We start from the raw sequence: 19134 nt of genomic DNA, 5'->3' as shown, positions 1-19134 counted from the left end.
ATGTAGACAGACATGGAAAGAGAGTTGTAGAAAACGCCAATCAAGAAAAATGGAAACTGAAATGGGAAAAGGAAAGAGGAAAGATGAGATGGAAAATAAAATGCCAACAAGAAAGAAAAGAGGGAAGGGAGGCTGTGAGCCCCCAAGGGTAGGGCTTGACTCTATTCATCTTCGCCTCTTCAGTGGTTGGCATAGGCCCACAGATGGTGAAGAAGAAAGGGAGGGAGAGAATGGTTCTAGAAGTCTGGGTGTGACCCAAGGTAAATCTTGGGGAAGCCCAAAGCTGGATGTCCTTGTTTCAAAGGGTCTGGGGACCATGGCCCCTGGATGGGAGATGTTGAGATTTCCTGTTTTTCTAAATTTTCCTTGCAAAGTTTGGAAGGGCCCTACAAAAGCGAACTCAGGCAGGAGATCAGGTGAGTGGTGGCTGGTGGCCTGGCCCAGCTCCGGCATGGCTCGCCCTGTGACAGCAGATCCTCTCTGCAATTTCTCTTCTGCCACTTCCCAATTGCTGAGCCAATAATTTTATAACCCAGGAGGAGGACATTTCTGAAAATGTAATGACACACTTCACCTTCCAATGAAGCTAGCCCACAGCCTTTTTGTTTCTTTATGGTTTCTTGAAATAAGAATAATCCTGTAAGGATGACTATTTGTCACAACAGAGGGAGAGGAAGAAAATAAATCTGAGCTTTGAACCAGACAGAAAAGACTTCGAAGAAGTCCATGTAAACAATGGTTCCCTGATGTAAACCAAAGCCAGCTTCTGCGTCCTCTGCTCTCCTGCACTCCATCTACCTGCTAGAGGTGGGGCAAGGCCTGGGGAGGAGAGTGAGGCCGAAGAGCTGCCCCTTAACCAGCTGGGTGACTTCTCTGTGCTATAGTTTCCTCAGCTTCAGAATGGGAATGTTGCCAGGGGCGGTGGCTCACATCTATAATTCCAACACCTTGGGAGGCCAAGGTGGGCAAATCACCTAAGGCCGGAAGTTCAAGACCAGCCTGGCCAACATGGCAAAACCCCATCTCTACTAAAAATACAAAATTTAGTTGGGCACGGCAATGCGTGCCTGTAATCCCAGCTACTCAGGAGGCTGAGGCAGGAGAATCTCTTGAGTCCAGGAGGCGGAGGTTGCAGTGAGCTGAGATGACACCACTGCACTTCAGCCTGGGCAACAGAGCAAGACTCCATCTCAAAAAAAAAAAAAAAATTGGAATGCCGTCTCTGCCTCAGGGTTGAAAAGACTAGGTCAAAGTCAGGGACACCCGTCGCGCAATCCCTGGTACATAATAAACTCCCCCCACAATATTCATTCATGCATCCATTTATTTGTTTATTCATATAAAAGTGCTTTGAAAGGAGAGGCGCGCATGTCCCATTGTTTATTTCTTGGTTGGGCATCCTGTTCTCTATCCCCATATTATCCGTTTTCCATCATCTTAAAGCCTGGTGATCACCTGATAAGATAATCCAGGGGTTCCCAAAGCTGGCCACAAAACAGAATCACCTGTGAAAAGTCAAAAAGAATGCAGATATCTCAGTCAAGTCCAAAAATTACAAAGACAGACCCTGTAGAGGTGAGGCCTGGTAATCCATATTTTCAAAATCCCCAGGTAAGTCTAATGCCTAGCCAGGTGCTGGAATCACTGACTTAATTTTTTCTGAGAAGTCTGTGAGTTCCCATGGATCCATAGGTGAACTCCGTTCCGGGCTTATACTGAGAGTGGCCCTCGGTGCCTGAATCCAAAGAGGAATGACCAATGGCAAGAAGTTAAGAACCCCACAAAGCAGGCAGGGGCAACCTGACGGGGGGACAATGCTGCACTTGTCAACCATGTAGGCGTCTAACCATCTGTCTGTACTTAGGACCGCTTTAAGTAGAGTTCTCTGGACAAGTGAGGCAAGAAGGGAGGGGACTTGGAAAGTCAGAAAGGAGGAACAGGGATGAACCTGTTGAGGATGACTCTGCCACAAGCTCCATGAAGGCAGGGACTTGTCTGTCCCTCCAGATCCCACCTCAGGCCCAGCCTTCATCATGGAAGGCAGCAAAGAAATAGCGCACATGAGCGCCCGCACCATGCACGGCCCTCCCTGTGACCCCCAGCCCTTTTTCACCGGAGTGACACCGATTCATTGTGCAAGCCTCTGTCCAGGAGTTTCCCACTCCAGGAAGGCTCCCCAGACAGCAGAGCAGGAACCCTTCCTCTGTGCCCTGCCACACCCCAACACCCCTCTTGCGGCATGTCCTCCACACTAAATCCATCGGGTACAGGTCTCCCTGCCCTCACTGGGCTAGGGGAGAGGCTGTGCTTCATTCGTCTTTATGCTCACAGAGCCCAGCACATAGCAAGTGCTCCTTAATCACTTCTTTGAACGGAACCTGTCCAAGTCCCTCATTTTACAGATGAGGAAACTGAGGCTCAGAGATGGCAGGTGACTCACCGTGGGTCACTTAACCCATCTGGGGATAGATTAGAGATAGCCATGCACATGTCAACAGGCCCGTGAACAAGAAAAGAGTATCTGTCCTTTTAAGTCCAGGCCATCTCCTTTTTCTATGTTACCCAAATCCCTGTGGCTGGTGGACACAGCTGGAAGAATGGGAGTTGTGCCTCATTCTCTGCCTGACTGCGTGATTTGGGGCCAGTCGTGACATTCTCTGGGCCTTGCTTTCTTCCCCAGTCCAGTGGGAATATCTTCCTTGCTGGACCACCTGCCTGGCTGTGGTTTGCTGGAGACAGTTGGGTGTGTACACCTCACTGGCCATATTTAAAGAGTCACCATCCTATTCATGAGCCAAAGCAAGCACACCGGCCCGGATCAGAGAGCAGGAAATGCTTAGGCCCCTTTCCTTCCTACCACGCAATGGCTGAGAAGCTGTCAGACTCACACATACCAGAAATTAAAGCTGTACATTCTGCTGAGAAACATCTGTCCAAACTATTGCTGTGTTTATGTTTCATTTTTGGAGGAGAAATCTGCTATAAAGTGGAAAGAAAAAAATCTCTGAGCATGACTTGGAAAAATAAGCAAGGGTTTGTCAGGCATCTTGCAAAGAGAAGGGCGAGGGGTTACACTGCATGTCCAGCCTCTCTGGGGGGAGAACAGACCACAGCCACCTTCCTGAGAGAGCTGAGCCAAGGGCTTACCAAGGCTGGTTGTCCAACTGCAGACGGGACCCAGAAGAGCTCAGCCCAGCTGTGCTGCCAGATACACCCCAAGAAGCAAAGTGAAGACTCAGCTTGTCTTTGCAAAATGAGCAGCTTCCTCCATCCGTCCATTCATGTATTCACTCAACAAACAGTGATTGAGCCTTGACTGTGTCCAAGGGATTTGACCAGCACTGGGGGGAGATTTGAAAATGCATCAGGGTCTCTCTCTCTCTCTCTCTCTCTCTCTCTCTCTCTCTCTCTCTCTCTCTCTCTCTCTCTCTGCTATCTACAGGCAAATTATCTAGAGGAGAGAAAAGACACAAATAGTAGAGGTATAGGCAAAGCTTCATAGGAATTGAAAGAGTTTTCCGCTAAGAGATCAAGGAAGGCTTCCTGGAGGAAGAGGCACTGAAGGGTGGATGGAATGGGGATAGACTGAGAGTTTGAGATGAGGAGACTGCTCATGCAGAGGTGGGAAGGAGAGAGTGCAGGCAATGTTGAGAAACGGACTGATGAGCAGCCGCGTGTGACTGGCATTAGGGTGTGAGATGCGGAGGGGTGCTGAGAGGTTGACTCTCGAATGTCAGACACTCTAAGTGGCACAAGCTGGCTACTTTTATTCCACATAGTCAGTGGCAGAAGTTCTCATTTTCCCTCCAAATGGGTTGAGAACTTCCTTTGCAGTCACCTTCCCTCACTCTTCCCTCTTCCCTTCTAAGAACTTCTGCAACTTAGGAAAGAATCACTGTTTGGACGTCAGCTGAGGTGGACCTAAAAGTTGTCAAGTGCAAACCAGAGACCCAAATGTCAATTATGAAGTTGACGTTTGTGATAATGCTTGTCAACAGGTGTGTGCCCAAGCCGAGAGGGGCCACCTCTACGTCCAGCCATCAGGATAGCATGTGGGCTTTGTATTTACTGACTTCATGACTACCCATAGCTACTTACGCATGGAGGCCTTTGATTTATTAGTATTGATAAAAGATATGCAATAGAAATTTTTTTATTTTTTAGTTTTTAGAGACAGGGTCTCTCTCTGTCACCCAGGCTGCAATGCAATGGCACGATCATAGTTCACTGCAGCCTTGACCTCCTGGACTCAAGTGACCCTCTTGCCTCAGCCTCTTGAATAGCTCGGACTACAGGCACATGCCACCATACCCAGATAATTTTTTATTTTTTATAGATGGGGTCTTGCTATGTTGCCCAAGCTGGTCTTGAACTCCTGATCTCAATTGATGCTCCTGCCTCAGCTTCCCTAGTAGCTGGGATTCTAGACACGTGCCACCATGCCCAGCTTCAAGAAAAATTGTCCAAAGTACCTGAATGTCTATCAATAGAAAGAGGAATGAAACTGTTTATTTCCATATCCCTGAACAGGAGAATGGTTAAAAAGTGTAACACTGTGCAACCACTATAAAGAAGGAGGCAAAACTATATTATCTATCTATACCAGGCCCACCCTGAGGCAAGAAAGTAAACAGAGGCTCTGGCCCATGACCTGCCATCTTTTCTTCCCACCTCTGGTTCTCTCTCAATAACTGGGGGGCATTACACATGTAGACACTCCAGCCTGCACATCCAAGCTCTCGCTGCAGCCCTGCAAATGGCCACTCCTTGGCTACTACCATCAGAGGTATGCTTCTCTATCAGAAAGACAGGTCTAGAGGAGAGGCCTGCACAGGCCCTGGACTCAGGCCCAGGCTATTTGGGCAGGAGATTCCAGCGTCCCAACCACCCAGAGTAGGAGGACAGTGGCTCTAGGTGTCCTGTCCTTTTGATCCCTAGGACTCCTCATCCCATAGGAAGGGGCACAGCTAGAGAAGGATTGGAGCAGAACCAAGAGCAGGGGCCCTAGTCACACAGTCTAAGGGCGGCATTGATAGATATTAACACAGAAATAAGTCCACGTACAAAATAATTAAATGGAAAAAGCCTGTTACAGAACCACGTATGTAGAATGATTCCAGTTTTTAAAATGTGGATGTCCTCTAGGTTGTCTGCATCCCCTGCTGCTATAGTAGTTTTCCACAGAAGGCTGGATTGAGAAGGGGAGGGAGAAGGCTTTCAGTTTTACTTTGGGCCGGGCGCAGTGGCTCATGCCTGTAATCTCAGCACTTTGGGAGGCTGAGGCGGGCAGATCACCTGAGGTGAGGAGTTCGAGACCAGCCTGGCCAACATGGTGAAACCCTGTCTCTACTAATAATACAAAAATTAGCCAGCATTGTGGCTCATACTTATAATCCCAGCAACTAGGGAGGCTGAGGCAGGAGAATTGCTTGAACCCAGAGGGGTGGATGTTGCAGTGAGCTGAGATCCCGCCACTGTACTCCAGCCTGGGCAACAGAGGGAGACTCCATCTCAAAAAACAAACCAAAACAAAAATATTACTTTGCACAGTTTTGCAACATGAACACTAGATAACAAATGTGTACTACCTTTAATAAAAAAGAATCACAGTTTTTAAATACGTTAATACTTTTTGAACCAATTAAAATATTATTTATTACATATTTTCTTATGACCAAAAGAAATAAAACAAATTTTTCAAAAATAAATAGATAAAATCAATCTGGGTGAGCTAGGTGGTCGGAGATGGCTGTGGCCATGATCCCCAGATACAGCGGAAGTTCCCAGGGTAGAAGTGCTGCTTCACTTGGCCTGAGGGCCTCCTACCTGCTTCCTTAGCAGATCCTTCAAACAGGGCTTCCCATCCTGCCTCTACACCCCAGAGGATCTGCAGATTCCTGGGCCATGTCCCAGAATGGCTGAGTCAGAACCTTCTGGAGGTGGGATTCAGGAACCTGCATTTGTACCTCCCCTGGCGATCCTGATGACCAGCAAGGGTGGAAACCACTGCCCCTTAAAACCCTGAAGGGTGAGCAGCCCAGGTGTAATATTCAGTCCCTTTGGGTAGGTGAGAACACTGCGGCCCAAGGCAGTTAATGACCTTGTCTTCCCCTGCCAGAGCTTGCTCTATTCGCCCAGCTGGGTCAACCCATATTGGAAGACAAAAGCAAGCAGCTGGCAGCCAGTGGTCCCAAGCTGCAGGCTACTGGGTCACAGGCATCCCACTAAGCCAGGTGATTCATCAGTTCATACAAAAACTGCATTCCAGGATCCACTCTGCGCAGATGCTGTCCTGGGTGCTGGGGTATTTGTGGCTGCCCACTTGACCAGCAAGATCCCAGCTCCCTTGGGGCTTAAATCCTATAGGGAAATAAGGACAATGAAAAGTCATACAAAAAAACCAACATCGGACACTGCAAAGCACTTGAGGAATGCAAGGCAGGTTGGTGAGACAGAGAGTGACAGGTCTTCAGGAAAAGCCACTTTGGGGAGCTGGCCTTGGAGATGAGCCCTAGATGATGGTGGAGAGGACTCGGCTGTGCACAGTGTTTATAGCAGCCCAGGTAAAAAAAGAGAGGAGAGCAATGAGGTGATACAGAGCCTCAGAAGACGTGGTGAAGAGGGTGGATTTTGTTGGCATGGATCTGGGGCTTTGAGCCCAGTGAGAGTCGCCATGCCTCTGTTTCCCCCATATAAACACTTCTCATGCTTCTCAAACTTAAGCATGCATCAGTGTCTCCTAGAGGGCTTGTGAAAACACAGATGCTGGACTCCACCCCCCGTTTCAGCCTCTGTTGATGGTCTGGGGGAGGGTCCAGGGAGAATTCTCTTTCTTAAGGGAGGGTCAGTCATTTTGTTCCGTTCTGCCCTTCCACTGATTGGATGAGGCCCACCCACATTAGAAAGGGCGATTTGCTTTCCTCAGCCTACAGATCTAAGTGTTAATCTCATGCAAAAAACTCCCTCACAGAAACCCCCAGAATGATGTTTGGCCATATATCTAGGCACCCCGTGGCCCAGTCAAGTTGACACATAAAATTAATTATCATGTATAGGTTTCTGTTTAAAATGCACACAAAGGCTTCCAGTGTCTGATAGGACTTCATGGAGGGAGAATAAGGGGCTCTCATTTCCCCAGCCCCCACGAGGCCAGGCCTCACCAGATGTGTGAGCCCAGGTGAACCACAAGCCCCTGCAGTCAGCCCAGGGAGACCTGAAGGTGCCAACTTCTCCCCTTGGGCAGATCCTGGGCCAGATTCTCCATCTACACCCAACCCCCAGTCAGGGCAGCCCCGGGGCCCCCACCGGGCAGGCACTCGGACTTGCTGCGCTCAGCGCTTCCCCAGCCCCATCTTGAACCCATTAGCCACCAAATTCACAGGGGCTGGAGGAGATTCCATTTTCCATGGAGAGAGAGGGAGAGAAAGGCCTCACTAAAGGAATAATCTCCCTTTGTTCCCTCGCGCTCTCTCTCGGCTCCTCCAGTGAAACCCCTCCCTGATGCCCCTATCTAATTTCAGAAAAGGAAAATGAAACCAGGAGAAAAAAGAGACAAAGGGCCCGTGTGAGTTTAAGGGGGCGGGGGCTGTGCTGAGAGAAAGGAACAGGTGAAGAAGGGAATGGGGTGAGAGAGGAGAGAGGTGAGAGGCCCCTGTGGGGACAGGCCCTGCTGGCCTGAGAGAGGGCAGACCTCGCTCCTCCCTGGGCACTGAGCTTTCCAGTTCTTCACAATGGGAAAAAGAGCACAGGACGTGGAATCCTGGCTGTGAAACTGATCAGTGTCTCTCGACAGGCTCATCACACCTACATTCTGAGCCTCAGACACAAACTGCTCTGCCAGCCCCAAAGCTGTCCTGGAGATCAAAATCAAGTGCAATTAAATTGCATTGAAAGTGATTCATTCAAATGAAAAGGATAACCAATGATAATTGGATTTCCCGGGATGTGAGTTTGAGGCTTTGCAGAGGGAGGCCGTGAGGCCTGTCAGGGAGGGGATTGAACCCACATTCTTCCCTTCCTAGGCAGTCCATGCCAGCCTCTGGTCCTAGGACCTCCTCCAGAGGCAGACCCATCCTTGGAGGTTCCTTCTTCCTTCCCCCAGCATCCAGTGAACTCAATTCATGCCCTTGGGCTCATTTCATCTGCTAGGGAACTAAGCTGCTCCCGCCTGCCTCAACAGACACAACCTATAAAAGTCTGACAGGGCCTAGAGCCCCAGCCCTTGCCTCTGGGCTTTCTGTCCTCCATGGCTTGGGAGAAGCACTACCCTGGGAGTCAGGACACCACGTACTAGTCTAGCTCTGCCACTGCCTGCTCTGAGGCCTCAGACACAGCACTTCTCATCCTGGCCTTGGATCCCACATTTGAGGCTGGCCCAAGGAACCTGCATGTTTCCTCCCGGCTCTGATGATCTCTAGGCCTGTTACCAGGTAACCAGAAACATCTGGAATGCAGAGCTCCCTGTCTAAGCAGCTGTTGTAAGTGGGATGCACATAGGACAAAAGGGTTTCTGTTCCTACAAGTCTGGGCCAGGGGAAAGTTCTATGCATTCACTTAAACAACAAGAGAAAAATAATATACATGGTGCTGGCGATTCCACCCACCCCTCACTCAGTAAGTCCAGGCCCCAGGTGGACCATGAGCTAGGGAATATGAATCTGCTTCTCCCTCGTTGGTCTTGGTTGCCATGTTTTTCTTATAGCATAATAACATATGGAATTTCTAAGAGTAATTTTAACTATGTGCACTTTTTTGCCTTGTACGCTCTAAACATTAGGATGTTTTCACTTATAAGTACCTAAAACCTCACAGACTTACTGTGCAGTAAAAGGTAGTCATTGTGCCTATGTCTGAAAAGTCTAGTGGTAGTTAGGCTTCAGGTACAGTTTGATCCAGGAGTTCAAAGCATCAGCAGGACTTCAGCTCCTTCTCTTCATGCTTCTCTCAGCTCTCCTGCTGTCCATGTATCAGCTCATACCCCTCATCATCACAAGGTGACTGCCAACAGTTCCAGGCCTTGCATTCACTCACTACGGCATCCAGAGAAAAGAGACCACACTGATCCCTGCATCCCAAGCACAAGTCTTGAGATTCACTTTGATTGGGGAGGTTTAAGTCTTTGGCCCACCCTGACTCAATCACTGCAGCTGGGGGATAAACTGTCCTGACATGAGCTATGTGCTCCATCCCTGCGACTGCGAATACAGTCCGATTCCCTGGATCCTCAAACAGAAATGAGTACTGTTGAGAAGGAGGAAATGGAAACCAGGGAAGCAGTCAACATTGACTTTAGCATGGAAGCTGGGTCACCCCATTGAACTCCTATGCGTGGAAAAGTACTCAATTTCTCAGCAACCCTCTTTCCAAGAATTGAATTCGGGGGCTTCTCTTAGGCCTGAGGCAAAGCCAAAAGCTCCCACAGTTGCTCCTGCTGCAGACTGTCTTACAGAAGGTTAGGTAGGTCACTGGGCACCTCTTTGCTGAGTGCCTTCAGGATCACCCTACGCTGGTGCAGCAGGGCAATCCAGGACACCTCAGACCTCAGGGAATCATGACACTACAACATTGGCCACACCAGACAGCAGGGATTACATGCCAGTTTATATGAGAAAGGGCAGGGTAATCACCGAGGGCTTCCTGGAGCAGGTGGGAATTTATGCTGGATTTTAAAGGGATGGTCTCCAGGGTGGGACACACACACCACAGGGACTGTGCTGGACAATATACTGGAGTACAGAAATAAAATAATGTGAGTTCTATTTAGGTTTATATTTTATCTGAAAAAAATAAAATTACTAACATTTAATATACAGTTAATTAAAATTGGACTGTTTATGCTGGTATAATTTACACATACACTTACACATAATTAGGGGTACATGTCATCTTTTTTCTTACAGGAGATTGAATTTTAAGTTTAGAGACCAAAACTGCCTGGAAGAATGGAGCTGAGGATAAGCAGAATTCAGGATGAGTCCCCAAAGGGCCTTGTTGGAGAGGGTGTGAGGTAGAGTCAGGTGGGAGGGCGCTGGAGTCAGGGGTCCTTTGTCTTAGCCTGGGTCAGGCAAGGAGCCAAGGAGCCCAGCGCAGAGCAGGGCCATGTCCAGTCTTCCACAGTGGCAGTCTCCACAGCGAGCATCGTCTCTCGGCAAGCCCCTCCGTAGAGGTTGGTCACCAGGGAAAGGGTCCTACAGGGCTGTGGCTGGAATGCCTCGTGCCCATTTTCCCATCCACCGAAGCCCTGCTCCCTGCGCCTCTGCAGGAAGAATGCTGGGAGCCCGCAGCCGGTGACTCACAGCACACAGCCCATGGAAAGGGCCGGATGCTTGCAACGACCTTTGGGGTTTGCCATGCCGTCTGGTGCCCATGCCAGGAGGTATAGGGTATCAAGCCCCCGAGAGGCACAGCAGGCCCTGAGGCTGCAGATGGCTATATAAGGCTGAGGCCACAGGGGGTGGCAGGGGCTGCCAGACCCCAGGCAATTTGGCTGGTCTCAGTGGTGACGTGAACATTTTCCCTGCGCTTCGGCAGTTATCCCCTCAAACTGAGACTGAATCATGTCCTCAAAACCTCAAGCCCAACAGGCACACGTAATGCCCAGACTCAAGAATAAAGAGAAGGGCTGACCCAGGCCCTCCTTTCACGGCAAAGAAACATTTGAGACAATGCAGAGGAAGCAGTCCCAGGAGAACTCCAGTCCCGGCCCTGCCACAAACCAACTCTGAGACTGGGTCAGCTCCCCTCCTGGGGCCTCGGTTTCTGCATCTGTATTATGGGGACAGTAAGTGCTGCCCTCCTACCTCGTGAAGTACTATGGACTCCCAGAGAAATGAGGCCTGGGAGAGTGGAGATGGGACCCAGGGAATGGCCCTTGTTCTTTGAAAAGGACAAAACCGGTCTCATTGCAAATTCGAGGTCTCAGTGACTTAGTGAATTTACTGCCAGATTGTCCCATCTCAGCCACTGCCAGGACACATGACTTCTGGGAAGTCACCGGTCTTTGCACATAGCTTGCCTAGATATATATGGCCCCTTCTGTTTCTCGTTGCCTTTCTTTTTTTTTTTTTTTCTTTTTTTTTTTGAGATGGAGTCTTGCTCTGTCACCCAGGCTGGAGTACAGTGGCATGATCTCTGCTCACTGCAATCTCCTTCTCTTGGATTCAATCGATTCTCCTGCCTCAGCCTCCCAAGTAACTGGGATTACAGATGCCCACCACCACACCTGGCTAATTTTTTTGTATTTTTTAGTAGAGACGGGGGTTTCACCGTGTTGGCCAGGCTGGTCTTGAACTACTGACTTCAGGTGATCCACCCGCCTCAGCCTCCCAAAGTACTGGAAGTACAGGCATGAGCCACTGCACCCAGCTGGCCATGGCTTTTCTAATCTAGAACATGCTGCACCTGATTATCCCAGAGGCATCCTGAGAGGTGCTCCTCTATCCAGCAAAAGTGCCCAGGAGGACCGTGTCCCTCAGGAAGACTTGGACATGTGTCAAGTTAACCTTGAAAACTGGAGCAGCCGCAGAGAAGTAAGCTTAGAGCCCAGGGTTCTCTTACTGACCTTTTTCTTCCTTTGTCTCACTTTCCCTCTCTCTCTCTTAAGGATGGAGCAGCCTCGACCACACAATCACTTGCAGAATTAAGTAGCCAAAAATCACCTCGTCTAGACAAACAGATTTTATGGGTCCAATTAATTTCTGCCAGTCAAAAATAGGCAGGCTTAATAAGGGGATATATATAGAATCTGCCAGCATCTGGCTCCCCAGGGGAGAAACCTCAGCTCTTATTTCATAGACGCTTAATTTCAAACAGAGTTCTGTTAACTCCCACTTCAGACCTGGCTTTCCTTCCTGACAGTGTCAAGGTGGACCGGGGCAGGGGGAGCAATGGACCATAAGAAGCCACTTAAGTCCCATGCAGCCCGAGCCTCCCGGCCACCTCCTCCCAACCATCTAAGTCAGCTGGCGTGCAGTAGCTTCTTCTTTGGGCCATGTCACCAGGCAGTGGGAAGCTGCTGGAAAAGCAAGGTTAAAAAGCTCCAGAAAGTCCCACCTGTCCCTGTGTGCCAGATCCCACCATCATCTCTTCTCTATCCCTCGGGATTGAAAGCCTTTCAGGGCTCTTGTGGGCTGTGGTGTCCCCTCCCACACAGTACCACTGTCCCTGGGGAGGGTTACTGTTCTTAGCCACTGTTAGTATATGGCCTGAGTAGAGAACTAGACCGGCACCCAAGGCCTAGAGGACCCCAGGTGTGCCAGAGTCACGTGCCTCAGACCCAGTGGGCAGGTCAGAATCTTGGGACACTCTGGGCCCCCGTGATGGAGCTGCTTTCTGCTGGGTGAGAGATGAGGCATAGAGGGCCCTGGGGAGCACTAAGGACAGGACCTGGGGACCCTCCAGTCTGAGGTAGAACTCTCCCCAGCATCAAGGGGGGTGAGTCCACAGCCACACCTCCAAGGTCACAGGCTTTTCCTCCAGGGCACGGTCACCGGGGCTTAGCCGGGCCAGGAAGGAGTGGCTGCTCACTTTTCCCTAGATACATGTAAGTAAGTCAGTCAGGTGCGTTAGTTCCTTAGGGCTGCCATAACAGATGATCACAACCTGGGTGGCTTAAAACAACAGAAACGCATTCCCTGAGTCCTAAAGGACGCAAGCCTGAATTGCAGCAGCACCAGGTCCACATTCCCTCCGCAGGCTCTAGGCGAGAATACTTCCTTGGCTCTTCCAGCTTCTGGTGGCCCCGGGCACTCCTTGGCTTGGGGCGGCATCTCTCCTAACTCTGCCTCTGTCTTCTCAGGTCTCTCTTCTCCCCGTGTTTCTCCTCTGTGTTTCCTCTTCAGGACACTTGGCATTGAATTTAGGGCCCACTCAGATAATCCAGGATGATCTCAACTCAAGAACCTTAACTTAGTTACATCTGCAAAGACACTTTCTCCAAGGAAGGTTGCAAAGGCATAGGCTCAAGGCAGGAGCCCCCGCTGCACGGCAGCTTCCGCCCACTGGCTGCCTTGTCCACCCTGACCCACTCTGGGGCACCAGCTTAAAGGCTTCCCTATAAGATGAAGAATGAGGCCCCTTTCAGGTAATGACAGATGGTCGAGACTCTGTGGTTCCAGAAACATCATTCCTTTGTCAGAATGACTTCCATTACCACTCTCTTGTCATTTGATAAAATATTCATCCCTTAAGATCCAGCTCAAACATTGTCCCCTCCTCCACCAGGGATTTGCCTCCATCCCATTTGTTGCGGAGCCCGTGTGGTCTTCATCTCTGTACCTAGGCAACGGCCTAGAATGGGCCACAGGTCCCATGACTTTATGCTGAAAGCCCAGCATCCCTCCCCTAGGGAGACAGTGGTCCCAGGCTGAGGATCTGCGTGTGTTCACACCTCCAGGGTTCCCTCCCACCCTCCCCACCCAACTTCACTCCACATTGCCCACCAGGCTCCATCCTCTGCCAGGAAGGAGTACCTCCCCCAGTGTCTTTGCTCATCTTCTCTTCCTTCCCAGGCTGGTCGTGGGAGCCCCACTGGAAACCAATGGCCACCAGAAGACGGGAGACGTGTACAAGTGTCCAGTGATCCACGGGAACTGCACCAAACTCAACCTGGGTAACGTGGGCTGGTGGTCTCTTCACAATGAGGCCAACGGTTGTCTAACACAAGGCAGGCTCTGATGCACGCCCATGTCCACGGTCACACTGACTCCTTCCTGCTACCCCACGGGGTGACCCAGCTGATGTCACTGCCCCCACATTCCACATGAGGAAGCTGAGGCCAGGGAGAGGAGGCAACTTTCCCACAGCCACACAGCTTGCCAGGGGCTCACCAGGAATCAACCCCGGCCCTAGCTGTCCCAGGCCATTCCTCTTTCTGACTCAGCCACTGCCCTTCGACTCAAAGTTTTCTCTCCCAGGAGAAAGAAAAAGGACTTCCGGTCTTCTTCCTGATTTTGAAATAACAACAACAATAGCTAACGTTCAGATATCTTAGATAATGTTCACCATGTGTGAGGCACATTTGGACTCATTTAATCCTCACAACACCCATATGGGATTTAACCATTTAACAGATGGGAAATGACAGCATACAGAGGTGAGGGGACCCGCCCGGGGTCACTCAGCTCACAAGGAGCAGGGCTTGGAGTCCAGTCCGTACAGGCTATGGCATCCCTTTAACCACCATGCAACACTGCCCTTCGGAAGTGCAAGCCTTTCCTCACTGAAGAGCTTTCAGGCATATTCTGGAACAGGGAGATGCTGTGAACAGCCCCCAGCCTCCGAAGCCCTCCTAAAATTTACTCATGTGTGTTTGCATGCGTGTGTGTGTCTGCTTATGTGTGTGCAAACATGTGTATCCACTAAGCACACACACCAGTCCACTAAAGTGCTCCCACTTGTCCTAAAGGTCAGACAGCGGCTGGGCCATTGCTTGCTCTGCTCTCAGAAGGGAGAAAAAGCTCCATTTTGGCTGACAAGCTGCAATTCTAGGCTTTGCCCTGGAGGACTGGCCTTCCCTAGGACCAGGACCCTGGGCCTTCCTCCTTCGAGGAGGGGGGCCCCCATCCCAGAGCAGCGGGGTGGGGCTCCCTGGGAGATGGCGGATGGGAAGGGCAGCAGGATCTCATGGGAATGGCAGAGATTCAAGAGATAAGCTGATGGATGAAAAGGTCAGCATCCAAGAGAAAGCCCAAAGAACTCCCCAGGGCAGCCAGCTGTCTGTCACATGGTCCCGGAGGCTCCCGCTGTCCACATCTGCCTCAGCGCCATGGGTGGGAAGTTGAAAACCCAGCACAGCTGGGGCCCAGTGAGGAAATTGTGAGGAAATTGTCTAAGGGAAGAGGGTGCCTGGTGGGTGGCGTATGGTTCCAGGTCATCAGCACCCTGAGAGCACAGGCTTCTGAAACTGGCCATGCTGGAGTCGCCTTCCAGCTGTACAGTTTCTTCGCCGTGTGTCCATGTGGAGTTCACATCCTCTCTCTGAGCCTCAGGTTACTCATGTGTAAAGCAAGGAGGCTGGACTCAACAACTCTTAGGATCCATTCCGGGTTTAATCTGTTCCCGAACTTTTAATGGGCACCTAGCATGTTCCAAACACTGTACTAGTTATTGGGGATATGGCGAGAACAAAAGGCCAAGGAAGGGGAAGGTAATAGGGTAGGCAAATTAGGAAGCAGGATAATTTTAGGCAGGGATTAATGCTGTGCAATAAACCAGGTGCTGTAATAAGAGTGGCTAGGGGGCGGTGGAAGTGGAGAGGGATTTCTACCTTAGCAAGGTGGTTGGGGAAGGCCTCTCTGAGCAGGTAGTTTTTGAGAAGGTTATAGGTGGGGTGGAGCACTCCAGACAAAGGAGGATCAAGTGCAAAGGACCTGAGGTAGGAACAAGTCTGCCCTGTTGGAGAAGATAAAGAAAGGCCATGTGGTTGGGACAGAGGCAGTGAGGTTGGGGAGTGGTGGAAGAGTGAGCACTCTGTTCAGGGCCTCAGCCACCAAGAGAAGCTTCTGGTCCAGGCAGGGATGTGGATTCATGAACCAATCTTTTTTTTTTTCTCTGTTGCAATGTGGACCCCATTTCTCTCCAGAGGGAGGAGGAGGCATAAAGCCATCAGACCCTGGAAAACATTTTTGAGCTGGGGCACAAGCCCAGGAGGCAGTGGGTAGCAAAGTGAGTTGGGACAGAGGAAAATTACTCTTCATTTGAGGTGTGGCTCTCTCTCTCCCACTGAGAAGAAAATGCATGGCAGAAAGAACATCTGTCAGTTTCGCCCCACAGTGGAAAATGCAAGGCTGGGAAACCCGAGTCCTGGGTTTTCCTACGGCCATTCCAGGCAGTGGGCAACATGGTGCCAGGAATGTTCTTTCTTCTTTCTCCAGGGAAGGCTAAGTGGGTGTCAGTCATTCATACCTCAGTGGGAAAGACTCTACCACTGGCACTGTCCCTCCAACACCTGGATAAAGTCAGGGTTTTCAATGAGGGGCGGGGACTGGGGGAGGTGACGTGATTCTCAAAGCCAGGCCCTGCTTGGGGAGAGGCTTGGGCCCAGGACCCTCACCCATACCTGCTGAGGAAGGCGTGAGTCTCTCCCACTCACAGAGGGGTAGGGCAAAGCAGGACTTGAACCTAAATTTGTCTAACTCCAACACAGGGATCTTTCCTCCCTTGCCCCTCTGTCTCAACCAGCTGCACAGTTTCACTACAAACGTCAGTCCCAGGGGAGAGGGAGGAAAGAGAGAGGCAGGGTGGCGAGGGCTGAGTCCCTTAAATAATTGGAGGGCAGAATTCTAGCCAGAAGGGGCGAGGGTTACCCAGCCCATTGGAGCATGGAGCTGCCTCTCTAATTCCCACTGCCACCACGATGCCATCAGATGGGAAAAAACACGGGACTCAGGATGAAACATCACATGGTTTGGGCTAAAGATCTTGCTCTTTAATTTCCCAGCACGTAACCTTGTGGCAGTAACTAACCCTCTCTATACCTCGATGTTCTCATCTGTAAAATGGAAATGATGACCCCAGGTCTCCCAGGACCATGAGGGGTCCTGAAAGGGCAGGTGTGCGTGGTGCTTTGTAGATGATAAAGCATCTCAGAAACACCGGCGCTTTACTGTTGTTTTCTCTCGTGCCTGTTTGGACAGACAAAAGAGAAATCAAGCCCAGTCATTCTTAGCACAGTCAAGAAGGGCAGATTTCAAAAGGAGCCTTGCTTCAAACTGAGGAAAACCAAAAAGGCAAAACAACAAACACAGCTGCCCCCACCCTCCAGTCCACGAAACAGTCCGTGTCTGACAAGCTGGGCTCTGCCAGCGGCCCACCCCCAGACTCCCGCACCAGCTGGCCTTCCTGACCTGTGTGTCCCGGGAGCCAGGCCGACTCTTCACACTTCCAGTCACTGACACAGCGCAGTACAACCCATTCTTGCTTGAGGCCTCCTTAGAAATTATTCCTCCCATTGCTTGAGTCTGGGAGTTGGAGATTGCAGTGAGCCGTGATGGTGCCACTCCACTCTAGCCTGGGTGACACAGTGAGACCCTGCCTCAAAAAAAAAGAAAAGTAAAGAAAAGGAAGGGGAGAGAAGGCAAAAGAAAAGAAAAAAGAAATTACTCCTCCCCCAGGCAGGGAAGCCATCCAGAGCTGTTCACACTGCAGGTTAGGGCTGGCACACTCTAGCTCCCCAGCCTGTCCCACTCCCTCTTCCTGTACACGTGTGTGTGCGTGCACACACACACTAACACACTTCTAGGGAATTCAGACTCACTTCCCTTCCTTCAGTGGCCTCCAGGATGATCTGGTAAAACCTTAAGCGATGCAATGTTTTTTATTCTCATCTGCCGCCAAGCCGACCCTCTCCCTACTCCCAGCAGGCTGATAACCGGGCTCCTAAGCACCTCTCTTGGCAGCCACCTTCAGAGTGGCGTTCCTGGGCAAGGCCTGGTAGTTCTGGAAGGCTCTTGTTGAGTTGACTGTCTGTTACCCATGAGAGGGAGCTCTCTCGGCTGTCACATGTTGGTGGTTCATATGAGCAGAGAAGCGGGCACGGAAAGAGTTGGGCACAGGACTGGTTATGTGTGGATGGGGGTCGACTTGGAGGAAAGCATAGCAGGGGAACTGCACAGAAGCAGCCAGCCCAGGTGGGATGCCATGGCATGTTTGGGGGCACACGGGGGAGTGGGGCTCCAGTCGGATGGCTGGAGGAGGAAAAGCTGTGGGCTAGGAGATGGAAGGCTTGGTGAGTGCTTACTGTGTGACCTTGGGCAGGTCGTTTGGCCTCTCTGAGACTCAGTTTTCTCATCTCACAGGGAGTTGTGAGGAAGTCCTCAAAGTACATCTGGGGAAGGCCTTTTGTAAACCCTGAGAACCAGAGGTCCCCAGGGTCAGGGAGAATCAGGGAGGCACCTCAGGTGACCAGACCAGCAGCAGGCTCTGGGCATAGGGCGGGCAGGAAGGGGCTGCAAGCTGAGCTTCTCCCCCCACCCCAGGAAGGGTCACCCTGTCCAACGTGTCCGAGCGGAAGGACAACATGCGCCTCGGCCTTAGTCTCGCCACCAACCCCAAGGACAACAGCTTCCTGGTAAGAGCCACCTGCCACTGCTTGCGGTCAGGAGAGGTGGGGGTGGAGGTGGGGAGGGGTGGAGCATCTCCTTACACACCCTCATGTACATACTGTACACCCACTCTCCCCCACTCCATCCAAGCTGCCTGGCCCTGCGCGCTCCAGGAAGCAGCTCCCCCACTAGCTCCCTGCTTACGCCATTCTGGGTGGCAGGACCCTGGGTGTTTTGGCAGGGACAGTCCAGGCAGAAGACACAATTGAGCCCTGTTATGTGCATACCCTGAGGGAAGCAGGAACAGCCAGAAAAGGGACAAGAAAAAGTACAGATAGCCAACAAGTCTGATGGGGGACTGTCCCTTCCCTTGGGGAGCTAGTTGTCTGGGCTGGAGGTCAAATCTCTGCTCTAGGCTTGAAAAAAGAAGCAGGCTGCACCACATACCCAAAGAAGACTTGGAAGGGATGCCTTAAATAAGTAAACACAGATTTACTACAGCCAAGGGAAGGGCTACAGAGCGACAAGCCCGTCTCAACTATCCAGGAGTAGATGAAGAAGGCTGGAGGAGGCTTCTGTTTTGTTTTTAAAGAGACAGGCCTTTGCAAGGAAGAAAGAAAAGGGGATATCTGGGTTGAGGTGTAGAAACATTCATTCATTTAATCAACGATGTTTCTGAGCACTTACCATAGTATGTGCTAAGCCCAGTACTGGGCACTGGGATTCGGCAGTGAATAGAGACCCTGCCCTGCTGGAGCTTACACTCTGGTGGAAAGAGAGGCGACAAGCAAATGAGTAATGTCTAACAGGACGCTGGGGGACAGACAGCAGCAGGCCCTGCTTACAGGTCTCTGTTCTGTGCCCAGGCAAGCACGTGTGGGTTCTGCACACAGTAGCGAGTGTGGGCGGTATGATGGATTGGCACTGCCTGCTCCTTGCCACCACCTTGGAGTGGTGCCTTCAGTATGGGCAATGCTTGGGGTTCAAACAGGATCCTTCTGAGACTGATGGTTCCTAGAAACAGTTGCAAGAGAGGATTTCAGAGAAAATTTACCCCAGAAAGCCCAGTACAAATTACTGCCCATTTTTAGAT

At 50.9% G+C, this 19134-nt stretch overlaps 1 protein-coding gene across 4 annotated transcripts in view; it reads left to right on the top strand.

The window, feature by feature from the left end:
• Nucleotides 1–19134, top strand: part of ITGA11 (integrin subunit alpha 11) — a 131907-nt gene that overhangs the window by 52458 nt on the left and 60315 nt on the right. For all 4 annotated transcript variants that reach the window (XM_008016110.3, XM_008016109.3, XM_008016108.3 and 1 more), the window contains exons 3-4: nucleotides 13509–13609; nucleotides 17976–18067. In XM_008016110.3, coding sequence (XP_008014301.3) covers nucleotides 13509–13609; nucleotides 17976–18067 — 193 coding nt within the window. The remainder of the gene's footprint in view (nucleotides 1–13508; nucleotides 13610–17975; nucleotides 18068–19134) is intronic.

Source organism: Chlorocebus sabaeus, chromosome 26 (assembly GCF_047675955.1).
Source record: "Chlorocebus sabaeus isolate Y175 chromosome 26, mChlSab1.0.hap1, whole genome shotgun sequence".
NCBI lineage: Eukaryota > Metazoa > Chordata > Mammalia > Primates > Cercopithecidae > Chlorocebus > Chlorocebus sabaeus.
The sequence above is the reverse complement of the archived record's forward strand: the minus strand, read 5'-3'. Positions and strand labels throughout refer to the sequence as shown.